Raw genomic sequence first — 27,973 nt, forward strand, 5'->3', positions numbered from 1 at the left:
CATAAACTTTAAGCTACCGTCAAATAAAAATTACGAATGTTTAAAAAAACTAAACATTAGTAAGAAACCCTTCCCAAAATACTTTTCTAAATCCGCCACTGATTCTCAGTATAAAATGATTTTTAAAGCTGTATCCGAAAGATTATTGCTAAACATATAAACGAAACGAAATATTAGTTATGCCTGTACTCATAAACTTCAAGCACTTCCCAAATAAAATTAGGACTTTTTAGGAAACGAAACAATCAGAAAAAACCCTCCTAAAGTACTTTTCTAAATCCGCTACTGATTATTTGTATAAATTGGTATTCAAGGTTGTGTCCGGAAAATTATTGCTAAATCATTTCACAGCTACAGTATAACAGAAATGTGGAAGTACGGTTTGACGGATATATTGAAAAACGTACGCTTTGAGGGATAAATAGAAAAACGGGCAAGTTTAACATTTGCGCTAGAAGCAAGAGTACTAAAAGCTCTTAGAAATGAAACACGGATGACAAACTAGAGAAGAAAAAAGATGTCGATAACTCAAAAGTTAAAATAAAGTTAAATAGCCTCTAAAATTACCCTCAAATACTACATTCTTCATGTTAGCTTTAATTCGTAAAACATGTGCTCCATCCATCTTGATGGTGAATTTCAGAGCGAAATATCACATTCAGGTCTGGAATTTTTATCTAACTATAGAATATACTATAAGAAAGCTATTTAGATAGAAAAATCATGAAGTTGAAAAAAGCCAAAATTTCCAAAATTCTCGTTTTTTTCCCAAAAAAGCCGGCTTTTTATGTGAAAAAAACCATCGATTTAAAAAAGCCGGCTTTTTTGCATCTCTATCTGGAATATTCATTTTCATTAAATAAGTTTTTATGATATCATAAAAACATTACAAACTAAACAAATCTAATAAACATATAATTGATTTATATCTTCTCAATCATTTTTTCTTTCTGCACATCATATTCAAAGTTTTTCTTACCATTCATAACAACATAACAAATCGTTTTATCTGGTACATCGCTTTCAAAATTAACAGTCAATTTCAAATTAGTTCTATCACTTGCAATTATTGATTTATGCTTGCTTGTATTAATTACAAACATTGGTCTATTTTCTAAAAACTCTTTAGGATAATAATACATCTCAGTGTTTTCAATTGTAACTCTCTTATATATCGTATACATTTCGTAAGCTTTGTTATGTTTTTTTTTTTTTTTTTCCTTTCTTTCTTTTCTAAAATTCGAGTTCAAAGATTCTAAAGGAAAAGATTCATTTCTAGAATTACGAAAATGGATATTCTGGACTTTACAATGACCAAAATAGCTTGAATCTCTTTCTTGATTATCATTCCTATCACTTTGAAAAAATGTAATCACGAAATTAGGCACATCAAATTCACTTGAATTAAATTGTGTGGTTAAATCAAACGCTAAGTATTTACCACTAACTGATTTCTGTAAACATTGATATGTGCTGAAGGAAATAGGAATCTTATTCTCTTTTAACATGTTAGATCTTAACAAGGTAGCATAGTTACGTTCATAATTAACAATAGACATTCTCAACTCCATATTTATAATCTTAACTTTACCTGGATGTGGTTGATCATTCTCATATGTTTCATCCTGCTTTTTGTGTTTTCCAAATAGCAAATGCATTATCATCAGAACCACTTCTTTTAAATGTATATTTTAATCCACCTTTCCATATAATATTTTTAAAATCTGAACAAAATCCTGGCGAAAGTCTTAGCAAAAACACTATTTCTTCGTCATGTAATTCCTTCCCATCGACATTCATCATAATGATTTGCTCCTGGTTTTGAAATCGTACATGTGTTTACAGCTGTTGAAGTTAAACCAGGATAATCTATAATATCCAATATCTGTCCATTCTTACTAACTTGTATTTGAGAAAACAGATGTGGGAAGAAGTTATTAATAAGTCTAATATTTTGACCAATAATATATTCGCTATCAGCATAACGAAAATGAAATGTAAAACAAAAATTTTCTATATAATAAAGATGGAGAGAGTAGTGGTTCGTTTCAAACCTGTTTTCGACAATATTTGTGATCATTTAGATTTTAAAGACAAGATCAATTTTAGTATGTCCTTAGATATGTTAGATCATTTGGTCAAGAAAGCAATTACAGAAAATAATAAAGAACTAGAATCTGTTATATTAGTCTAATGCTATGGATCTTTCTCCTTATATGCTATAAACGTTAACTGAAGAACAGTGGGATACAATTTGTACAGGTGATTGTCTGAAGATTGGATGACAAGATACGATGATAAAATCAACTTTGACTTAATATCAGAGTATCAAAGGCTTTTAGATGATTTTATAAGAGATTATAACGATAGATTTGACTTTAATGCTTTATCATATCATCAAGAGTTATCAGAAGCTATTATGAGGGAATATGCTGACAAAATAGATTGGAGAATAATAGAAGAAAACTGTGATAATAGAATTAATAAACTAACTGAATCATTTATGATAGAATTTAAAAACAAAGTTCTCTGGGAAGTTCACAGATGTAGAAATACCAAGAAATTTATATTAAAATAGGTAACGTGCTAGTTGGTTTTATACTAGCGCTAATTGAACGAAAATGAATTAACTTTTATTATATCACTAATGATTTTGATGGGATATTCACATGAAAGTTTTATACTAACACAGCGTGCTAACATATATGAACAATGGTAGGAGCATACAAATGTTAACAGTTGTCTTAGGAAAATGAAATTAAAAAATATCTTTCTTGTTATAAGAAATAAGATGAAGCAGAGAAAGGAGTATTAAAGGTTACTCCCGACTGCGTAAAGCAGTCCTGATTTATTTAATAAAAAAATATCATCTTAAAAGACTTAAAAGAAGCCAAAAAATACAGAACATATTCCCATTTCAAGAAGACATCTTTGGAAAACCAAAACCTAAGAGATTAGGTAGGAAGAAAGGTTTAAAACAGTTTCCATTTAAAGAAGAGGTATTTGAAGAACCGAAAATCAAAGTTGAATCAATACCAATCGATGTAAAGTCAAAATACTACATTTAAATCAAGATTATAAACATGGAGATTCACAACACAATATAAACCAGAAGATCCATCAGAACATTATCTAAAGCTATATGAAACAGAATACAACTCGGCTTACAAAAACATGGCTCATTGAAAATTAATCTATGTTTACATTGAAATATAAGGAAAAGAAATTCAAGAGTCTTATTTTAATACTGAAAACCAAGAAATAAACCAATCAACCAATTTAAAAGAAGCACTAACTAGTATGAAACAAGCATTAAGAACAAGAATGGATGAGTTTCAAGCTAGAGGTTCTGGCTGGGCTCTTATAAACTTTTTAGAACTAGCAATCGTTAAATATGTACCATACAAAGGACCTTCATACATAGAATTACCTAAACAGATTCAAAACAAAAAGGCAGTAATTAATGTAAAGAATGAAGATGAAAAATGCTTTTTATACTCATTATACAAAGCCTTCTATCCTACAAATTCACATCCTGAACGAGTACCAAAAAATAATGAACTATTGACAAACTTAGAATTTGAACTAAAAGATATTAATTTTCCTGTAAAACTAAGCGATATTCCAAAAGTTGAAAGATTACTTAATATTTCTCTAAATGTCTATGCGTATGATAAAGACTATTCAATCTATATATTACATCACACACAGAACAAAAAAGAAAAACATGTAAATTTATTATATATAAAACTGGTTGAAGAAAAAGTTAAAACACATTACTGTTGGATTAAAGACTTGAGTAGATTAGTTAGTTCTCAAATAACAAAAAAGAGAACTCGAAAATATTTATGTGATCGATGTTTGTTATACTTTTACTCAAAGTGCATTAGATAAACATGAGCAAGATTGTTCATTGAATGAAGCGGTAAAAATAATAATGCCTGAAGAAATCACATATGTTAAATTTAAAAACTATCAATATAGAATGAGAATGCCATAAGGTTATGGGATGTGAAGAATGTTATCCAAAAAATAAACCACACACAAAAAATATCAACAACATAAACCTTCGGGATTTTGTTATTACATTGTAAAAAGTGATGGAACTAAAACCGAACCTACTTTGTTTAGAGGTAAAAATGCAGCTAAAAAGTTCATAAATAAATTGCAGAAAGAAGCTAAAATAATATCAAACATTTATAAGCAAAACAATAAATTGCCTTTAACGAAGAAACAGAGAAAAGAGTTTAATAGATCCGAATTTTGTTATTACTGTAAAGAAAAATATACTGAAATGAATTATGAAGTTAAACATCATGATCATATAACAGGGGAGTTTATAACTCCTTTATGTAATAATTGCAATTTAAAAGTTAAAGTTCCAAAGTTTGTACCAGTCATTGTACATAACTTAACAGGATATGACTCGCATTTATTCATTAAAGAGCTTGGGTGCAATAAAGAAGCAATTGACTTAATAACTAATAACGAAGAACGCTACATTTCATTTAGTAAAAAGGTTGGAACAATCAAATTAAAATTTATTGATTCATTTAGATTTATGGCTTCTAGTTTAGAGAACTTATCACCAAACCTAACAAGAGAACAAATGATTCATACACAACACTTCTACCCTAATGAAGAACAATTTGAACTTGTAACAAGAAAAGGTGTTTATCCATATGATTATGTTAACGATTGGAATAGGTTTAGAGAAAGAAAATTTCTACCAAAAGAAGCATTCTTCAATAAGCTTACTAACACATATAAGTGATGAAGATTATGGGCATGCAAAGAAAGTATGGAAAACATTTAACATTAAGAATCTCGGAAAATACCATGATTTATATTTAAAAAGAGATGTATTATTGTTAGCAGATATATTCGAGAATTTTAGGAAAACATGTCTTAAAGCTTATGGTCTTGATCCTGCTTGGTATATGACAGCGCCAGGTTTAGCTTGGGATGCAATGTTAAAGATGACAAATATAGAATTAGAATTATTAACAGATTATGATATGGCATTGATGATAGAGAAAGGTATAAGAGGGGGAATTTCACAATGTAGTAAAAAATATGTAAAAGCAAACAACAAATTTATGGAAAATTATAATGAAAATAAAGAAGATTCTTACTTAATGTACTTGGATGCTAACAACTTGTATGGATGGGCAATGAGCCAATACTTACCATTTAAGGGATTTAATTGGTTAAGTGAAGAACAAATAAAAGCAACAGATTTTGCAAATGTTCCTGATATTTGTGATAAAGCTTACATTTTAGAAGTTGATCTTGAATATCCGAAAGAATTACATGACTATCCATTAGCTCCTCAAAACATGTGCCCGCCTGGTTCCAAACAATCAAAACTGTTAACAACTTTATACGATAAAGAAAAATATGTAATTCACTATCGAAACTTAAAACAATGTTTATCACTTGGATTAAAACTTAAGAAAATTCATCGAATAATAGAGTTTAAACAATCAGATTGGTTAAAAAATTACATAGATTTAAACACATAGATGAGAACTAGAGCAACAAATGATCTTGAGAAAGATTTTTATAAGCTAATGAACAATTCAGTTTTTGCAAAGACTATGGAAAATATTAGAAAGAGAGTTAACATTAAACTAGTAAGTGATGAGAAAAAATTTGAGAAGCTTGTAACAAAACCAAACTATAAAAGCAGTACAGTTTTTTACGGAAAATTTAGTAGCTGTTCACATGAATAAAGTTAACGTGCAATTTAACAAACCGATTTATGTGGGTATGTCAATTTTAGATTTGTCAAAACATTTAATGTACGATTTTCACTATAATGTGATGAAACCTAAATATCAAGACAAAATAGAAATTTGTTACACAGATACAGATAGTTACATTTATCAAATTCAAACTAAAAATATATACGAAGACTTCAAAAGTTTTATTAGTTACTTCGATACAAGTGATTACCCAAAAAATAACAAATACGAGATACCACAAATAAATAAGGAAGTACTGGTAAAATGAAAGATGAGCTTAAAGGAACAATCATAGAAGAATTTGTTGGTTTAAGATCAAAAATGTATTCAATCAAATTCGAAAAAGATAAATGTTGTAAAAAAAAAACAAAAGGAGTTAAGAAGAATGTTATAAGAATTTTCATTTAACGATTATAAAGAATGTTTATTTAATCAAAAAGAACATTATAAAAATATGAGTTGAGTTGATTTTAGTTTGGCGTCCCTTTCAGCAGCGAGGCTATATGAGACGTGGACCTACTGATTAACGTGGAATCCGAACCACATGAGCTCCCGCCGGGAATCGAACCCGGGTCTCCCACGCCAAAGGCGCGTACGCTAACCGCTTAGCCACGAGGAAGCTCTATAAAAATATGAATTTAATCAGAAGTTATAAGCACAATTTGTACGGTATAGAAGTAAACAAACTAGCATTAAGTTGTGTTGATGATAAAAGATGTGTTTTAAAGTATGGGATAACTACCTTGCCATGGGGACATTGTAAGTTAGAAGAGTTGTAGATATAAGTTTAGCTTTAGTTAGTTATAAGTTCTTTATGGTTATTATGCCATCAAGTTTTAATAATGTGTGATCTTGTGCAAGGGCAGTGGATGGGGTGAAATTATCTGCAAAACATACATATGCACAGGAAAACATCTGATATATCTATTGAAAAGTTAAACCCCGTACAAACGACGGTATTGAAAAGTTAGTACCAGTTTTGCTGCTTTTTACTTTGAAAAATGTAGTTTTAGTTATGTTTTTAGATGTAAGTATTTTATGGTTGTATATGTCATAAAAGCCTATGCGCAGAGCACCTCACTTAATCTCACTTTAGAATTATAGTTATGTAAATACTTTGCGCTAACCTTCTGTGCTGGTCAAAGATATGTCCAAAATGGGTTGGCCTGAAGTTTTGGCCCAGAAGTTACCAATATACACTACTCACAATTACTTTCACAACTGGTAAGAACTGTCTTTAGTTCTCTTGTTCACCCCCTCTGAGATGACAAAATCTAGACTTAAACTCACGACGCCCATAATCTTATTAGTTGTCAATTACTTTATTACTGTTTTTTTGTGCCATAGAGATTAATATATTAATTACACGGCTGTAAAAATTACATATACATTATTCTTCATAGAGTAATGAATCGTTTTCGTCTTCTCTTATTCTTTTATATTAAATTTGGTATTCCTCCATTGAATATTTAAACAAGTGTCACGGTCAAAACAATTATTTATTCATATCTATCAATCTATATATAATGAGTTGAGTTGATTTTGAGTTTAACGTCCCGTTCAGCAGCGAGGCTATGACACGTCGACTTACTGATTAACGTGGAATTCCCGCCGGGAATCGAACCCGGGTCTCCCACGCCAAAGGCGATTACGCTAACCGCTTAGCCACGAATATATATATATATATATATATATATAAAGATCTGATGCATGGAATATGGACCTAGGACCAAGATGTAATAAGATGTAATAATATTAAGTTTTTGGAAGTTTGGTTTTTGAACAATTCACACTAGAATATAATTTAATGAAAATTTCTTCGTTAATCGAAGCGATTATCTACACTGCAACTCTTGAATACGCACAGATATTAATAATTACAATCTTCCTTGAAGAAAACTTTATGCGTTAGTCTTTACAAAAACATATATAATTTTAGTAACATTATCAATACTAATATGAAATGCTAAGCAAATTCTATCCTAGTTCCTTTGAGTTTGAGCTTCAGCAGTTGTTGAAACACGTCGAACTGGAACATGATCTGTAAATTCTATATATCGTATTTACTCGAATGTAAGATGTTATCAACTGTGAGTCGCGCCTTAAAATTATATATATAAATTGCTGGCAAACTTAAGACACAGGTTCATTCTTTTCCTTCTGAATCAATAAGTGGAATAATACCATGTAGATGTACGCAACCTTGTCATTTTCTACAGCAACATTTTCTCTGCTATTTATACAGACATTTTCGCTTCTGCAATGCAATATTTCTTGACGACAATGGCAAGTCGTTATCTCACTCACATTAGAGAGTTGTAATATATTGTTTTTCACAGAGTTGCAATATCTCAATTTGTAATAGACGCGATGCACAGGAATCGACCATGTCATCGATTCTACGACGCACCCTCATTTACGAGCATACTTGGTCAAAACAGGCGAGTCTTATGTTTGAGTCAATACAACACACACCTAATTCCTATCAAGCTTAATGGTAACTATCTTAACATGGGAATATCTCGTCTAAGATCTATTATATTAATACTTTTGAAACTAGCAAGTTAAAGTACGAATTGCGTGTCATTCCTTCTGTATATTTATTTATTATTATATCCACACAACGTTTCAAATGCATGAGATTTTATAATGTATTTTTCAGTTAAAATACGTATGAGAGTATAATGAATTTGAACAATGATAAAATTATCATCTTCGTAATTAATATTATTTAGCTGCATTACAATACTGCCACGGAGCATACCCCGAGATTATCTGGAATCTGAAAATGATAGACAAACAATATTAATTGTAGAGGAAAGAATAGAAGAAACACTGCTTTCGGTATATAAGAAACACATGACTTACACATAAATATAACAAAAAACAATCGATATAAAAACACTATCAGGAAATTAATTGACCATATACGACCGAAATTTTCTAAGTATGATCCATTTTGCAATAAAAACGAAACAAGAAAACACTGATTTATATATATATATAGAATTTACACATAATTACGTATTTTTCTACGTAATTTCCCTTGCCGGTTTAAAAATTTATCGTAGCGAACAATGAGTTTTTTGGATACCCTTCTCACATAATGATAACCAGTTATTTACGGTCGTTCTTACTTCTTCATCAGGTTTAAACGTTTGCCGTAAAGTGTGGACTGTATGGCAGATGATTAAGTTTCTCCCAGCCAAAAGGCTTGATCGAATCTTTAATTTAAGCCATAGCATATGACTCGACTTTCCATGAATTATAGGGTTCCTATTTGCGCACTTCATTACATTGTCACTATACAGCTGACGCACATGGAGATGAATATTCACAGATGTCATGTTTCTTTTTGTTTGAAGGGTTTCCACTCAAAGTTATTTTTTTTGGTCCAAAATCTTTCAATTTCACGGTTCGAAAGCGACTCAAAAACTACGTTTTTCTCCTAATTAGGATTTTTTCTTAATTTTCAAGGTTTGATAACGAAATTCACGGTCTATTCACGATTGGGTGGGCATCCTGTGTCTGTGACCGGACGACTAATTGTATTTTAATCTCACAGTGTAAAATGTACCAATTACGCCACGAATAATACAAATGACGCCCGATTGTGTACACAATGGATACCGCTAAGCCTGTACACACTTTCATTCATTCCCAAGAGCACGCGAAATTTTAAACGGTGTTCACAAATGGACCTTACTTAAAAAATAACACCCGTAATTTCTTTTCGATTCCTAAAACTATCTAATGGAACCCCGGTCAGAGTAGATGAACAACATATAAAAACAGGTAAACTCACCGAAAAGAGTCAATGCAAAAACAGTGTGTCTAGAAAATATTTTTGCATTGCTCTGATGAGTACATCAATTTTTATTTCTTGTTCAATGTTTTTATTGTTTTCTCTTCAATTTTTAATCGTCGTGAGTGACCAAGAGTCCACAAAAGAGCAGACAGCTAAAGTTCTACAGGAATCAAAAGTAGGACGATATATTAAGACTGTCAAGTCTAGAAAACAAACCTTATATTCCTAATCTTCAAAATGTGAAGGAAAAAAAAAAATCTTTGAAAAGATCCCTATTACGGACTTAAAAAAAAAAAGAAAAAAAGAAAGAAAGAAGGAAAGAAAGAAAAAGAAACTGAAAATTTACAGGCAAATTCATTCCCTACAAAAGTAGGCATGAATGCCAAAGAGATCTACTAACTGAAGGACTTGAGAAGAAAAATCGATCCAAGTATTATTACATAAACAACTAATATTTGGATAATTTCAAATGATGGGAACAAACTTCCGGACCAAATGAAACAACGAAAGAGAAAAATGTAAATAAACATGGGTCAGAAGCGCTCTTTGTAGCTATAAGTGAATTCCGAAAAAGTCCTAGAACATAACATTGGGTAAACTAGCTCAGGAACTATGGTTTAGAAAGCAGAAATTAAAGAAAAGCAGTTTTTGCTTTACTGAACTTGAAAAAACTCGCTACAACACAGAGAGGGACACATTTATATCAGCTTTCATAAACATATCTGACATCACGTAATCTTCCGTATATGAGACAAAGCTAACTCACAACAAAAATTGCCGGGACAGCGAACGTGCCAACAATATTACCAATAACAAAGGACAATAAGTGAACTCCGCTGTGAATAATTTCCAATTTCTACATTCCGTGTTGCCCAGTGTTCAACTGAACGCTTCTTTCATTTCCCATGTTCAATCTTTCATTTTAGAATTACTAGACGTCAATGCTTATACTAAATTTAGTCTTTAGTTCCCGCTTGAAATGATGATTCTTAGTCTGATTAACTTAGATCCTAAATTGAACCACTATATGGAACACGGTTGAATTATATGCGTTAATGGAGAAAATCAACTGATTTTACTTCACACGAGTCGTTTATAGGTGCGAATTCAACTGTCAAAGGTTTTTTGTAATGTACAAAGACAATCGGTTGCCCAAACACAACAGACATTGTGTTTAGTTTGAGTAACACAGCATCTATTTCCAGTGAAGGAACGTACGGCTGTTTAGGGAGCAGACTGGGTAGCACAATAGTTCACGCACTGGCACGGTACCAGGTTTGATTCTCGATCCTGTCGTGCATTTTCCATGCTATGTTTGAACCTTATAGAAAAGTGTTTCTCATTCTTTTTTACATTTATTTTTATTGTAAGTGGGAAACGCATTTATTAATCAAGATGTTCTACGGACTAACCTATTCTTGTCCTCTCCGTAAGTATTTTTTTTTTTTTTTTCGTTAATGTTTTGAACATTTTACCAGTACATTTATACTTTTAATATATTAAATTTATACTCGTAATAATAAAAAGTTTTATATATAAAACTAAGGCTATCATGATTATTTGATAATAATACACGTGCCTCTGTCTTTTTTAGACTAATATTCAATCTAAGAAGACTACAACGGCACACTCTGAGGACAACAATTTGAGAATATTGCTCTAGAAAAATTGGTGTGATACAAAATCTGTTATTCCCTCCATCCATCATATGGAGAAATATTTCTTAAATAGGTCTTAGAAAATATGATTATACGCAATCATGTTTGTGGATACAATTATCAGATTGTATGCTTAAGTACTATACTCTGTATGTGTCATTATATATCCCCCTTAGTATATAAAACTCTTATCCTCTCCAGTTTCATTTAATTAAAACTAACGATACAACAATATTGTTTCAAATTTTAATCGTCATTTCTGAGATTTTTTCCCAAATGAAAAACAAATTCTGGAAGATCTTTAAATAATTAGTATTTAAACGTTGCGTTATGGAAATTGTTACGAATTATTTTAATTTTTAATAAAGAAGTACATACTCTGGTCAGAAAAATATTAATTATTTAAGTAATAATTCCAGAGTCAACATGGAGAGAGTTACATGGAAGATGTTCTGCAGAGGCTCGGAGTACACACTCAGCAAACAAATAGATCCACACGATGAATTTAATCAAACAGAAGTAACACCTAATACATGCAGAAAAATACACTATGAAGGTATAAATAACATTCTACCTGGTCCATAGTCAACATTCTTTTCAACAAGTCGATGAACTCTCGTCGATCTGCCTTTTCTGCCAGGAGTTCGCCTCCTTCCAAGTCTGTCGGTACATTTACTTGTCCTATGTCATCTAAACAATTGAAGATATATTTACGTGCTTCTTTTGATTTAATTCCCGTTTCTGCCTCATGTTCTTCAGGAGTCTAGAAAATGAAATAGAATGTGAGTAAATTTAGCACAAAGAACATTAAAATATACAGAGTATTTGGAAAATAGCTACAAGAACCCATTAGTAATCAAGTCCTAACAACATTCGTGCTTTAGTCTTGGATAAAAGCCTAAAGAGTGGATTCAATACCACTTCAAGCATTTCTCGTTTCATATAATCTCCGAGCTGCAAAGAAGCGTTCATTGACCTCCAATCAACAAATCAATCTAAGACTAGTTAATACAAGTGCAGTTCTCTCCCTGAAAATGTTCCCAGTTCTCTTTCTTCATATGACAACTGAATGTTTTAAGCCCGTTAATTAATGTAACTTTTGAAAATAATCTATTAGTTATATAGTCTGGTGTTTCTAAACTTATACGTTTCTTCTAATTAATAAAATATAGACATGCAAGCACATTCAGGATTTTTTAAATATCCTTTTACTTACTACAAATTATGATTCCTGAAAATATCTTACACTTCCAAACTTTGTCCTCTCTTCTGGAGCCTTGCTCACGAAGAATAAAAATGGGGGTGAAAAGCAAATAAAGACCAACGAAATAAAAAGGACGTGCTAGGGCAGAGTAATGAAAAGACATTGTTGTCGATCATATGCCAAATGGTCTATGCGTACTATTAATTTGCCACAGTTCCATGTACTGTTTGAGGTGTGACCGGTGCTACCAACAAGGAGTACTTTGCACTGCTCTAACCCTGGTGAATACGTTTCTTTTTATTTCCTTCATATTTCGTAACTTTTTCTTCTACGTTTAATCTCCATGAACAAGGTTCAAGGGAAAACCCAAAGCTAGAAAGTATAAGATATTTTCAGCAATCAGAATTCCAAGTAAGTAAAAGGTTTACTAAAACGCAATAGAAAAACAAAACCTGTACACACTGCAAATTAGTTCATTCCAGTAGTCGATCCAAATCAACGACTTTTATCAATCAATCTTAAACGCTACGTCGAACATAAACGTGCATATTACATATTCAAAAGACAAGCTATCACACCACAGGGTACTAACACGGAGATCTCGCGAGTTCCAAACGAGATATGACCAAGTCACTTAGTTTCCCCAAATAACCCTTTATGCCACGAGTAACACAGTAAAATTTAAAAAACAATCTCCCATAGGTTAACGAGAAAATCGATCTGGAAGTCTGAATAGTATCTTATAAATATCGATTTTCTCATTAATCTATAGAAGTTTTTTTTAATTAATTAATTTATAACAATAATCATTATTTTATTGTTAAACTTTATTAGATTTCAGGGCATAAAAGGCTATTTATGAAACTAGTGGCTTGACCATATCTCCTTTGGAATTCGTGACGTTCTCATGTAAGTAAAACATTTTATCTATGAGCAAGAGCACAAAGCTTTTATAAGGTGAATGGACCTTCTTAATAGAATTATACGTTAGAGAAACTCCGATTTTACACTTCCCAAGCGACAAGAAGCAAAATGATGTAAATCAGAGAAAGATGAATTTCAGGAAACGAGGAAGAGCTCTAAGATTTTGTTTACTCACATTCCGCTATATTACACAATGTCTGTATGTAAAAGTGTTTGATGGGACAGTACACAATATTAGCTAAATAATGTGATCTGTTTCACACTGTTATAAACTTTGAATTATTTCTACTATTATCTTGTCATTTGTAAAGTGCTAAAAATGTTTTCTAACAAGTAACAAAAACAGTAGCTGAATAACAATACAAATAAACTCTTCTAAAGACAGTAAAGAGGATTACGCGATATTTCAATTTCGTACGGTAGATGTCAACCACTCAAGAATGCTATCTGTCATTTAATGGTGCGATGTGTTAACTTCCAGCATTTTTATACACTTGTTTCAATAGCAGAAAATGGAACATGTATAGCCATCGTTACTCTGTTACTCGTGACAATGTTAAAGGATTGATACTATTGATGAATCAGGCCGAGATAATCACTCTAGCTATCTATTGAAAAGAAAACAAAAAATAAAAAATTCGCATTTGTTCAAGAGCTACCGTGTCGAGCAATGGATGGACAGATGTATTAATATTACAATTATAAGTTTACTTGCGTAATCCTAGCAACTCATAATAACGAGGGTTGTACAGAAAGTTCCAGACATTTTGGCCTATCGACACAGTGGGCGGGGCTAGAGTCGCCATCTTGGTGTCAGAAAGTTGCCATACACTGTACACATCCATCTGTGGTAGCATGGGGACTGTAACGCTCTTACTGTGCTTTCTGTGATTAGTTTCTTGGTGAAAAAAAAAATTGAAATCCATTACCAACTGTGTGAAGTGAACGGATATGGAACAATGAGTGAAGGCCGAGTGAGGCAATAGTGCATTATGGCACGATGAGGACTGCAGTGGTAGGCCTAGCCCTGTGTTTGATGAATTGGTGAGGCAAATCGACAAAATTAGAGCAAATAGTTGTTTTACGACTACGGACCTTGCTGAACATTTTCCCCAAATTTCACGGAGTCGGGTGCATAAAATTCTGGTGGAAAAACTTGATTACCACAAATCGCAGGCGGTAGATTTCTACCGCGACGGTATTGAAAAACTTGTGCCACGGTGTGGTAAGTGCCTTACTTTGCATGGCGATTATGTGGAAAAATAGCTGAAAAGTGTACCTTTCAAATGTATATAATGCAATTTGGTTTGTTCATTCTGTTACTTTTTTTATTTGAAAACATCTTACTTTCTGGACAGCCCTCGTAATAATAATAGTAATAAATATAACGGAGCTTTTGACTCAAAATATACGTACAATATTTAGTGTACGGAAATAAGCAGCAAATATCGAAACCTGGCGGATAAAATCAAAAAGTTCCGGAATGTCAGGAAGTTATAGTGCAACCAATTATTATCTCAGCTACAGCTATCAATCTAAAAATATTGAGGTGCAACTGGAACAGATAAATGCAAAGTATATCCTAACAAACCTAAAAAAACCGGTACTACTAGAAACTTATCATATGGTCAGGAAGTTCTTTGGAGAGGAAGAACTCTTCAAATAATCTACACTTGCCAAAGTGTTAAACTGAAACCGGTTTCAAACAAGACACAGCAGTAATAATAATTACAAAAGCTTAGAGCAGGCTGAACACACGAGGATCGACACATTCTCGTAAAAAGCGTTTAGAAGCCTACACAGAACAACGGAAAAAGGCCATAGTCGATTTCTTTGTCAGGTCCTATCAACGCAAAATTGAAATTTCAACGTAAAAACGAGTATATAATACATTGTGAACATTGAAAAATTGAAGGGCATTTTCCAAAAATGTAGCCAGGAAGGAAAACGTTAAATGTGGAGCAATACTGTATTGAGTGATGTGCCTATTATGAACTTACCTTTAACCTCCAAAATGGGTATGTACTATCTACGTCCCTATAGAAAAATTTCGTAGTTTTTGAGGCATTGTTCAACATGTGCTCCGTCGGAAGTCCCTGCGTCTGACTAATATATCGTATTTGATCATATTCTGAAGAACCCGGATAGAGCGGCCAACCCAGAAAGAGTTCCGCAACAACACAGCCCAATGACCACATGTCGATTGCCTCGCAAAACGGTAGTCCTGCAAGGAAAACAAAATACTTTTTATTATAATAGTGTCATTACAGGTATTAAAAAACAATTTAAAGTACGACCAACATATGTAAATGCTCGAGAAACACGAGAACTAAAATCACTACACACACACTAAACAGGATATTTGAAAAATAATTTAAGGAATCCTGCTTGCTTTCTTCATAACTGTATGATTAATGATACAATTAACTTGGTGCTGTTTGGGATTTTTTTTTAATAATAATATATATACGCACACAAAAGAAAAAATAACTATTTCTGGGGTGGAAAACAACTAAATAACTACCAAGGCATTAGGGTTTAGCCCACTTACGATACCAATGTTACACGCGATACCTCCAACCATTATTTCACGCGAGTAGGATCCTGTAAATCAGCGGTTTCGAACCGATGTATCATGCAGTTCTTTAGGGTGTGTCACGAAATTTTAGAATTTGAAAATATTTAAAGATTTAACAATCAGTTAAAATTAATTTTGATTCAGATTGTACAGATACAGTTACAAACGAGAAACTTGAAAATCATTCAGGAAGTTATGGCAAGCCGTAGACAAATTATTACGTTTCCTCAATGACTTGCAAGTTTCTTGTTTATAACTGTCTCTTTGTAGGCCAGTCAGACTTGCTGACACCTTTTGGTACCGTCAGTGTTGCTGTATTATGCCAAAATGTCAGAATATTTTTTTTAACGGCAAGTCATTATTATAGCTGTGGGATGTCTACACTTTGTGTCAATATGTTGCTCTTGTTCCAGAATAATACATTACTACCCAGCCTACAAATTAACATGTCCACTTGTCCAAAGAGAAAAAAAAAAAAAAAAAAAAACGATTTTTTTTTTTTTTAGTTTAACGTCCCACGTCCCTTTAGACTAAGAGAGATGGATTATTAAAGTAAGTGAACGATGATGAAAGAATCGGTGGAATGAGAATGTGGGAGGAAACAGAAGTACCCAATAAAACCCATGGACACGATGTTGTCCATCACAAACTTACTTGATTAGCGATCGACCAGGGACTCCACGCACCAGAGGTAAACGCTCTACCACTGAACCACTGTGCCCCTCTCCGCAAAGAGCAGCTATAACTGCCTTAATTCCTGATTTTTTTACGTTTTGTGAAAAAAAAAAATCTTCACCTCTAGTGTTTCTGGCATTCGTTAAGACGAAAGTGGAACCTCCACCACATGTTTTATATCTCTAAAATATCTACGAAGAAGGGTCTTTTCTGGGTGGGAATTTCATTCGCACTTATGGTTCTAAAGTTCTGATGCTCTGAAGTTCGGATTGTGCAACTTTACAGGTACCCTCTTATAAGTGGCGAGGATTTCTGGGAAATAAGTATTGCTTTGACAGTTATCAAATATCGTATTCGTACAATTATGAATGGAGTCTATGATGGATACTGTGTCAGCACAGGAGGATTTGTGTGTATATAGATTAAAGTGAATATATAAAATACGTACCTAATATAATTTCAGGAGCTCTATAGTATCGACTTTGCAGATAAGTGTTACACACAGCTTTGCTCACATGAGATGCGCTTCCAAAGTCAATTACTTTTACTCTATACGGTTGTCGAACTGGGTCTACTAACATTATGTTCTCTGGTTTCAGATCTGCGTGAATTAATCCTAATTGCTGGAAGAAAAGAAAATACGTAATTAGTTACAGCCAAGAAAAGAATAATAATTTTAACATATTACAGCCAGTTATAATTAATTTATATATCGCAATTACTCCAGATTAACAAGTTGATCGAAACACACTAACTGCTAGAATGTTTGTCCGAATTTTGGCGTACCTAAAATTAAAAGAATATATTAAAAGGATATAGACGTATAAGAATATGTATCTATATATTCTGTTCTATATATATATATATATAAAATTAAACTACCATTAACACTTTTCATGTGACCAGAAAACATGAAAAAATTAGTTTTTTTTTTTTTTTTAACGAATATTAAGGCATTTAGTTCTGTTCAAAGTTGCAATTTCAACACATGATTTCGAATACTTGTGCGGAGCATTTCATAATGACGAATAGGAAACTTTAGATACTAGTGATCATAACATAGTAGGCAATCTAAAGCCAACAAATTTAGTCGTTTCTTCACCATCATTTTGTTCTAGAAATTACTTTGCTGAACACAACCACATTTGTTTACACTTAATTATGAATCATGTGTATTCGTTGTGAACAACTACTTATTATAAACGAATTCTACTTACCTTTAACTTGAGCAAAGCCGTGAGTACTTGATGCAAGATGGGACGGATATATTTAAGAGGAAGGGGACTAAACTTATTCTGTTTGAGAAAATCGTACAGATTTTGCTCCAGCATCTCAAATACCAAACACGTATGGTTTTTGTGCTGGAAGCACTCGTACGCACGAACGAAATTGAATTCGTCTGCATTTTCTTGGCTTAGACGTGACAGAATGCTAACCTGTTTAAAATAAATAAAAGAATGTCTATAAATAACAACACTTGCATAAACATAACTTATTGATTCAAAATTTTCTTACACTTACTTATGATTGTAAGTTATAGATACTAAATTGAGAAACAAAGGAACAAAATCTACAGGCAATAGATTAATTATTTTGAGAAGGGATCCAGGGAAAACAGAGGAGGACAGAATTAGTAATCAAACCATCAGGCAAACATTGAAAGTTAAATATTGAGTAAGCTCACCCTTCGATTATCAGGATGAAAAAAAGTTTCCAAAACAAATGTGGGAAGAAGATAAAGAGGGTTTAGGGACGAAAAGACCAAAGGGAGGTCAAAAGACCGACTTGGAAAGGGGCGAGAGAAAAGACTTCCAAGAAATACAACATTCCACCAGATGGAATGAAGAATCTAGCGCAGGACAAAAGCAAACGGGGAGATCTCTGGAAAGTCTCAACATCAAAGTGGTAAAAGAGAACCGGATTAAGTGAAAAAGTAAAAAGATTCAAAATACCTAGTTATATCATAAATACTGTCACGAGTGTGAATAACAGAGAATATTAACACCAGGCAATTTATTTTGGTCATGTTTTACATTGACATGTTGTACAGCGGGGGACACTTCTAAATGGTACATCTTAGCCGTAAATCTCCATATGGCTGTACCATTTAGAAGTGTCCCCCGCTGTACAACCAACGCACGAATCATTTTTCAAAATGTCCCCTCTTGGGCTTCATGCAGGCACGAAGTCTGTCCGGCCACTGGTCAATGGCATTACGCACCACGTCCATGGGAAAATTGTTCATTGCTCGGGTCAAGGATTGTTTCAGACTGTTGACAGATGAATGCCGTTTATGGCAGACCTTTGCCTGAAGGACTCCCCAAAGTTTGTAGTCCAACAGATTAAGGTCCGGGCTGCTAGAAGGACAATCAGCGGTAGAAATAAAGTGAGGGACGTTCCGTGCCAGCCAGTCCTGGGTTGTTTTCGCTTTGTGGTCTGGAGCGGAATCTGCTGGAGGGTCCACCTTTCTCCAGGGAACATGGTAGCAGACAGTGGTTTCACTATAGATGTTACCACTGTGTCCTGGTACATCTTGGCAGATGTTTTAACACCTTGTTCGCAAAAATGAAGCTGGGTTGTGCCTGAGTAGCTCACTCCCCACCAAACCATCACTGAGGCAGGATGATGTGCTCTCTGAACCCTTGGAGCTGCCTCAGCAGCTGCAGTAGATGATGTGGCATACACATGGTCCTTTGGGCGTTGTAGGCCTGCTCAATTGTGAACACTTTTTCGTCAGTGAACAGAATCTTTCTGTGCAGATTATTGGCGTAACGCCACAACAATCTCTTTGATTTAAGGACCCTCTGCGGCATTAATGTTTGGGTAAGAAAGTGACCAGTCCGCCTCTTATACGCCCGTAGATGTAGGTCACTCCTGAGCACACGAGACATGGAATTTCTGCAGATGTTCATCTCAGCAGCCATCACACTTTGTGTTCGAACAGGGTTTTTTCGAATTCTTGCTGCGACTGCTTTCTGGACCTGTGGGGTTCGTTCGTGGTCTGCCACTCCTTTCAGCTGTCGTGTTCCAGTCTCGGTGTATCGCTGTATGGCGCGACACACGAATCTCTTGCTGATTTGTAGGGGTTTCAGGAGGTTGAAAATCTCACCTGCTGTCTTCCCGACCTTGTGTAGTGCAATTACTGCTACACGATTTTCGTAATCGCTCCACTCCATCAGAACTCAGTACAATAGCAACGTATGTCATGAACAGTCAAACACACACTACAAGCATCTTCCGCTTTATACACAGATGGAGCACTGTGCCACTCCGGATGCCTACAGCACCACTCCAAACTTTGTGACAGTATTTATGATATAATTAGGTATAATCAAAAAGCTAAAATATTTTCAAAATCAATACCTGTATTATCTCAGGAATGAATATATATATATATATATATAAAAGACATATTGAACTTTGTTAACACTAAGCACATATTTAAATTACAAAATTAAATGTTCCCCTAATTGTCTGTTACTCTCAGAAGTCTCTGTAATTATTCAGTTGATTACATTCGCTGTCATCTAACAACTTCTTGGATCAATGGTAGGTAAAGTGGAACGAAAAGGTATGGAAAAGAACAATTTTAAAACCTGTAGAAAGGGTATCAACGAAGTAAGAAAACTGGTAATTCTCACCTGCTGTGAGTGAATTCTTTACTTCAAGTTAGGTAAGTATAACAGTTACCTCGTCTTTAAACGTTTTCTCTCCATACCCAGTAAGTAGCGTGAAGTTTCGAAATGGGTAGGCCAAAACAAGTTTGTGAAAAGTGGTGAATCATGCAATATATTCGTTTGCAGTTGACCGGACAATGCTTTTCATCCATATGGTAAATCACTGTTTCAAATAAGTGAAAACAAATGTGTATGAACCGTAAATTCACCAAATGAATACAAATTCTCTGTACACAATATTCTCAATACAAGTTCTCCACTTCATCCGCAACAGATGTTAACGTGCTAATACAAAGCATATTGTAGAACAGAGTACGATTATAGCATTACATGCTTTCATGGAAATAGGTATTTTGACAGTGGAACTATCAACTGAAAGAAATAGTATCTCATTTCTTAAATATTAATAATATACACAATAACATTCTGTTTCTTATTGTTTGTTTCTTTTCCGTCAGCATTTAAAAGTTACTGAATGCGACTGCTAATTAGTCATGTCTTTCTGCCTTGTTTCTGTTGAAGACTGTTCGTACTTCGATTATCGTTTACGTCTCCCGAAAACTTATCGAAGACTAGACTTCGTCACTTCATTTCGAATTTTGTGTATTATTCTCAACAGTTTCTTCTGCTGAGAGCGATGAGGAAGTGGTCATGTCTTCGTCCATTCTCGCCTGCCTAGGTAAAGACTGAAAATTATTGTTTGAGCGGCTAAAATTTGAAGTTGTTATTGCTTGCTTCATGTTTATCAGTCACATTATAAAATAAATATTATACTAATAAAATACAATATATATCAATGATCAGCAACATGAAGCTGAAGTTGACGTATATCTGAGTAGCCTTTAACCATAATATGACAATTGTCCATACCTTTTCATTGTCTTTTATTCTGACTGAAAAAATTATCAGATGACAACGGATGCAACAACTTAATCCAGTGATTAATAAGAAAAAAAAGGTACATTTAGTTTTTTAGCATGCTGATTTTTCCAATACTGAAATTCTGTATCATTACACAACAGGAATTTGAACGAACTCTTACCTCTATCTGTCCCTGTCGTGCGTACGATGGGTGATTCTTGAGAATTTTGATAGCGACGATCTCATTTGTGCCTTTTTTCCAACACTTAACAACCTGTAAATTAAATAATAAATTGGTAATTGCACGTTAACAACACAGTCACTCCTCCAAAAATTTATGCAAAGAAACGTTACACAAAAAGTCGCAGACAACTAATGATCTAAATTAATTCACTATTAGTACTGTATACAGTACGTACACAAATATTTATAAACTAGTTTTAAAAGTTGTTTCAGCTCTAAGCAGTATTTGTCAATCAATAACAAAAATCATAAAATAAAAGATTCTTCCCCTTCCATTTTCATGTACGAAGACAAATTAGTGGTTTGATTGTCACACGAACTTCGAATGAATGTTAACTTAACCCTCTAGTGCATGATGTTGCCATTTGGCTACGTTTTATCCATCTTGCTATAGCAGCAATAGTACAATTCCAAACGGTTATACCATGCATTTACTATGCCCTGCTGTAGTTCTAATTGTAATTTTTCCCCATATATCTCATGTACTTGAATTTTCGTAGCGCGGAGACATTAAATGGTAACAGCATCTAATGGAAGATTATGTTGTTCTCCCCCGCAAATTTTATTGGCTGAGAAGAAGAAGTAAAAATGTTGTGGTATTATTTCCAAAAATAAGGTGAGATTATCTTAACATTTCGTAAAATCAATAATTAAATTACTATAACAGAAGAAAGAATTTAAAATTATTTTCTGTTACATTTTTTCATAATAAAGTCATACAAAAAGAAAAAAAAATTCAAAAATGCATGCACTGTAGGGTTAATTAATAATGTACAGCCTACCTCAGCATCCATTTTTCAGAAAATCTAAAACTAACCCAGTTAAGTATTTTATCTAGAAATGGATAAAAGAGATATTTTTCTCTTTCCATATTTGCTGCAAGAATGTGTACTAAATACTGAATATATGGGTAGAAGTCAGAAGATTTTGGGAGAGAATTAACTTAAGAACTGTGTACAGAGTTATACATTAGAATTCAAAGTCAAGATGTATCACTGTATTTTATTTTACGAATTCCACATGAGAAACCGTAGAATTAACATTCCTTGTTTATAACCTCAGGTTAAAAATTACAAATAAAAAGTGCAAATTCGTGATTTAGTGCGAGGGAACAATGCACTTTGTAGATACAGAAACTTGTTTCCCTCTTAAAAGTAAAATTTCTTCAAACTAGCACAAAATTGTCTTGATAAAAATCTTTTGTATAAGATTTTCATTATCATACTAAGTTTTTTGACCACATCACTGTATTTTATGCATACGACATAATGCAAGATAAAACTGGAAGATGCGTGATGAGTTGAACGTGAGTTACCCAGAATTACTGAGGAAGATACCAGGGAACTCCGAAACACTACAGTTAATAATACATTAACTATTAAACGTAGTAAATAACAGAGTAAGTTTATAATCTATAATTTCTTTTCCCAAATGCGCTTTCAACTTTGAACTTTGAACTACTTGCATTGGCTATCAACTATAAAAACTTGGACGAAACAAAATGCAGTAAAACAAAAGCCAAATATACTGTATTCAGTGCATTATACTGGGTTGGAGAAAAAAAAAAATAGTAAGTTATAGGTTTTTAAAGGTAGTTTACGAAAGCACCGAATATAAAATACATTAACCTATATTTGTATCTGATCACTGTTAATAATAGATACATTTTGCTCTACGCTTTCCTTATTTGTACAAGACATATTAATAAAAAGAATAAAGTACTAGCAAAAGCATATTATCCGAGTCAAAAGAACCTCTGAAGTCGATTGTATTGTACATATTTGTTGTGGCCTCACAAATACTTAGATTAGACACTTTAAATATATATATATTACTATTCGATTGCGTTTCGTTGTTGGAAGTTATTTTTTAACTACTAAAAATTTTCAGTTTGCTATGAAATTATATGCACAATTCAAAAAAAAAAAAAAAAAAAAAATATATATATATATATATATATATATATATATATACACTTGGGTAGTTCCTAAAGAGTATCTTAAGTATTTTACATGTACCTGTACCTATTACCTAGTTCCAACCTGGAAAATACCGTGTATTTCTATCTACGTGCATTTTCTGAGACAACTTTGTATTTATACCTAGGTACAACTTTGTACGTTGTACAAGACTGCATAACAACATAGAGATGTGCAACCAACACACTTACTTGTCCAAATGTGCCTCTTCCCAGGAACTCTAGGACCTCGTACTGGTTTGTCATTGAATAGAGGACCTCGTGCTGGACTAGCTGGTAGTCGCCGTCCGCGTTGGAGGAGCCCTGGGGGGCTGCTGCCTTGCTGTGGGACGTCGTGGTCGTGGTGGTTGCCTCCTGGCCTGAGCTATGATCATTACCCTCTGTCTCTTCAGATTTTCTCTGAAACATGAAACAATCCATTAGATAAACATTTTGACTTCCATCAATACATACCTTCATTAAACAGAACAATATGTAATGCATCTTCACATATTAGAAGGTCTTTTCATGCAAGTATTTACAGCAGAAAATTTGTGTCATCGTGTTCTAAAAAATTATCAATTTCTTAAAAAAACATGTTTGAGTACTTTCATTAATAATTATCAGGGAAGAGATGCTGTAGCACAAATTCACATGTTTCGTTTAACTAATGTGTGGTCAAGATAGCTAGATAGCTTAAGAGTCGACCGTTGAGTCTTGTAGATCACTTTCAAAATAGGCGGTAGTAATTTGTCTCGGTAAATCTAAAGGACTAGCTGAAAGTCCTATTTGGTGACTGAAGAATAAATCTGCGTGATACCACAATAGTAATTATTATTATCAATGGAGCATATTAAGTGCTGGGCATGAAAAATGAAACATCCCTTAATGTTTCATTATATGAAATATTATCTTTGGTATAAAATGCGGATTGCGGAAGTAATCACACACGCATTAGACATGTCACATTAGAAAACTGAACATATCATAGAATGTTACATATTCAAAACACTAATGCCCATCCGACCTATTCCCTGCTGTTTTTGTGCTTACTTTAGTTTTTATCACTATACTCTCTACTTTTCTTATTGCTTGTTTAAGGAAGTGCAGAATCACACACCTAACACCAGATTGTAATAAATCCGTTTAGAAAATATATCATCAGTTACACTATTCTTTTCTGCATAACATAACAAGGATCAGCGTTCCTAAATCCCAATATTTTCATTCCGTTTGCTTCTTCGAAGTTATGCAAATTCACTTTTGGCGGTGAATCGAAGCACATGAAGCAATAGTAAGCACAATGCTGCCCAATGATTCTATTCGAGATTCCAGAAAAAGTTGTGGAAGAAAATTTTCCATAAGAAAGTGTAAGAACAGACTATGCACCAAAGCAACACGCGCTAGCTACTAGACCAGAGGGGAGGGCTTAAAAATGTATGTAAACTAACTAACTCCTCCTTTAGCCCCATGATCTGCAACGAACTCTTCTGTATCTGACCTTCCATAGTTTCTGTGAACTGAAGTTTTTAAAAAGTGAATCAAAATTTCTTTTTGTTTGCTCATGGATACGAAGTGATTAGCACAAAAACAAAATAAACTTTCCCCCTAGCTATGGGCAACATTATGCTTTGGAAGAATAGATCACTTGTTTGTGTCTCCTACTGATAAGTAGTTCTGTACAAGTGATTCTTTGTACTGGTAGTTAAACACAACTTACCACTAACAGTTCTTAGGTGGTAGAACTAAATCCCTTTCGACAGCATACTCCTGATAAGAAGGGTTGTTTTCGTTTGTAATTCTACTGTAAAACGATACATGTTTTTATTACAAAGAAACATATGCGCAGCATCTCTATTCTTGTAGACCATTTAGCCATGTAGCTTGACATGTAAGCCTTGTATATTATTACATGTTAAGTTTCAACCACATTCTCAACGGATATCGAAGCCGGGCTTCCGCATCAAAGGAAAAAGAGCAACACTTCTCGACTTTAGCTACTTAAAAAAAAAAAAAAAAAAAAAAAACTAGTACAAACATTTATCTATTTCATGTTCTTCAAAGAAAACAGAACTGTTTTAATACGCTTTTAAATTCAAGATATTTACGAAGAAATATCTTCTATGTAAAAGGAAACTGTGTTCAACCAGATTCACTTTTTCGAAGTCGTTTCTGAAAACAGTTTCATGGAATAAGTCCGTATTTTTGTTTACGACTCTTACTAACCCAAAACTGTATTGGGCATTTTGACTATACATATACTTTATAATTTGGGCCTACGCTCCCGAAATGAAGCCGTACGATTTAAATAGTGGGGGACGGAAGCAACTTGGTAATTATATGAAGCAAGAATTCAAAATATCCGATTATTTTCAGTGTTGCTGAATGTGTCACGGTACCCTTCTACCTAATTACCTAAGAGATATAGGGTTTTTCGTCCTTATGCAACACCGAAATCATGAAGGACAGTACTTCCTACTAACATGGGCTCCGAACTACGACCAGGGCTTGAACCCGGTCCAATTGACAGATGCACAGACAATCATATATGAGGAACGATCAGAAACTAAGGTTACAAGGGAAATATTTCTGCAGTTTTGTCTCTTATATAGGAATGAGGGGTGTGCGGTAATTTTAATACATGGAGTTGGCAACTGTATAGTTTCAGCCATTAACCACCTACGGTGCTAGTTGCAGGTAAACACAAATGATAACTCGTTTGGAAAACTGGTCTCGCGAAGTAATCCACTCAGTTATTCGGTTTCTGTGAGCCAAACATGTACCCGCGACTGAATTTCACTGGCAGCTCATAGAAGTTTACGAAGAGACTGTAATGTCTCGTCAGCATGTTGCAGAATTGTGTCAAAAGTTTGCGGCTGGTAAAGATAACGTCACCAACGAAGAGTGCAGCAGCAGACCAAGCACTGGCTATTTCGCTGAGAAATCATCGACCATCCTCCCTACAGCCCAGACCTCACTCCAAGTGACACCCCCTCCCCTGTTCCCGCAATTGAAGGAACACCTAGGAGGCCATCACTTCACTTCAGACGAGGAGGTGAAACACTTAGTGACAACATGGCTGAACACGCAAGGACAGGATTTTTACAGGGGGGGATCTTTAAATTCATCCCACGATGCGACAGGTACTTCACCCAATATGGAGACTGTTGAAAAATAACTTGTATGTATTATCTGTTGGCTGCATTGGTTGTATGAAATAATATAAACATATTTCACTGCAGGCTATGTAATCTTACATTCTGATTACCCCTCTTAAGATCAAACTTTACAATATGGGCAACAATATACAATATATCGCCTCCAAGATATACAGAACCACGTCACCGGTTTTGTATAGGTCCGTGCATAGGCTTATCACTACAACACATCAATATATCTTCAGATTTCACTAAAAAAGAAACACAATCCACTTAGGAAGAATATTTTTAGATCACTAGCACTTAAGCTCACAAGCCCTATCTGCAGCTCACTTTCATAGCGGTGTAACTTAATAGAGCTTTCTTTTTTATATATAATCTCGAAATACACTGCTACTAACCTTCTGTCCGCACCTCTGATACGTGTCTAACAACTTTATGGTGGAAGCCCGTATAAAGTTCTGTGGCATAACCCCATTAGGGCTCTTGTGTTGCACATTGTTACGATTGCTTCGCTGTACCACAGATTGACTCAAATTTAGGTTCCCACCATTCAGAGAATAAACACTGTTTCCCTCTGAGGAATAGTCCTGTTGCAAATGATCCAACTTTCGTTTCTTGTGATTGTGTTGCAACACCACCCCACTACTGCTTGTCCCGGAATGCTGGGATTGGATGAACATGTCATGCATTCCCTGAAAAACAAAGAACAATTACAGATTAATACAGTTATACATTCAGATACAATAATCAATATTACACTCATCATATAAGTCAACACAAACCTAACATTTTAGAACGAAATATTAAAAAAAAAAAAAATCATTCAAATCTGTGAACAGCGCAATATTGCACAACGTAAGACGAAGTTAGTATCATGTTGCTGCCAGCTGCCTTGCTGATCGATCACCACTTCGGTTTCTAACTGAATAACAATTGGTTGATTTTGAATTTGGAGTCTCCTCCAGTATTTAGTCTACATGAGACGTGGATCCAAACCACATGAGCTCCCACTGGAAATCGAACTCAGGTCTGCCATGCCAAACGCGTACGTTAACCATATACCTATGAGGGAGCTCGACTGAATAATCAGATAACGCAAAAGAATTTTCAATGATTTCTTTTCTCAGCGCCAGGTACTAATAGTGCAGGATCATTAGTGTGTAAAACACGTTAAGAGTCTTCATCCCGGCGAAATAAAAATACCGCTAATCTTACAGTAATTATGTGATATCTTCAAATAGATAAAAGATAATCGAAATGTGGAACAAGAGTGCCCTAGACAATATTATTTTACATGAGAAACCGTTATCACGACTCACTTATTTGCTTTCGATTTCGAGCCATTTTGAAAATCGGCATTTATTTTCGCGTTTCTAAACAGTTGAAAACGGAAAGCCACTAGTGACTTGTGATAACGGTACCTCACGCAAAATAATATTGTCTAGGGCGCTCTTGTTCCATATTTCAATTGTCTATTTGA

General features: G+C 33.9%; 1 protein-coding gene across 10 annotated transcripts in view; it reads right to left on the reverse strand.

Moving 5' to 3' along the window:
* Positions 1-27,973, reverse strand: part of Hipk (Homeodomain interacting protein kinase) — a 139,702-nt gene that overhangs the window by 73,250 nt on the left and 38,479 nt on the right. For all 10 annotated transcript variants that reach the window (XM_081738834.1, XM_081738835.1, XM_081738828.1 and 7 more), the window contains 7 exons: positions 26,892-27,185; positions 23,546-23,752; positions 21,314-21,406; positions 17,812-18,030; positions 17,043-17,217; positions 15,342-15,565; positions 11,788-11,976 (listed from right to left, as the gene is read on the reverse strand). In XM_081738834.1, coding sequence (XP_081594960.1) covers positions 11,788-11,976; positions 15,342-15,565; positions 17,043-17,217; positions 17,812-18,030; positions 21,314-21,406; positions 23,546-23,752; positions 26,892-27,182 — 1,398 coding nt within the window. In that variant the 5' untranslated portion in view covers positions 27,183-27,185. The remainder of the gene's footprint in view (positions 1-11,787; positions 11,977-15,341; positions 15,566-17,042; positions 17,218-17,811; positions 18,031-21,313; positions 21,407-23,545; positions 23,753-26,891; positions 27,186-27,973) is intronic.

The sequence above is a fragment of the Thermobia domestica genome, chromosome 14 (assembly GCF_964235325.1).
Source record: "Thermobia domestica chromosome 14, izTheDome1.hap1.1, whole genome shotgun sequence".
NCBI lineage: Eukaryota > Metazoa > Arthropoda > Insecta > Zygentoma > Lepismatidae > Thermobia > Thermobia domestica.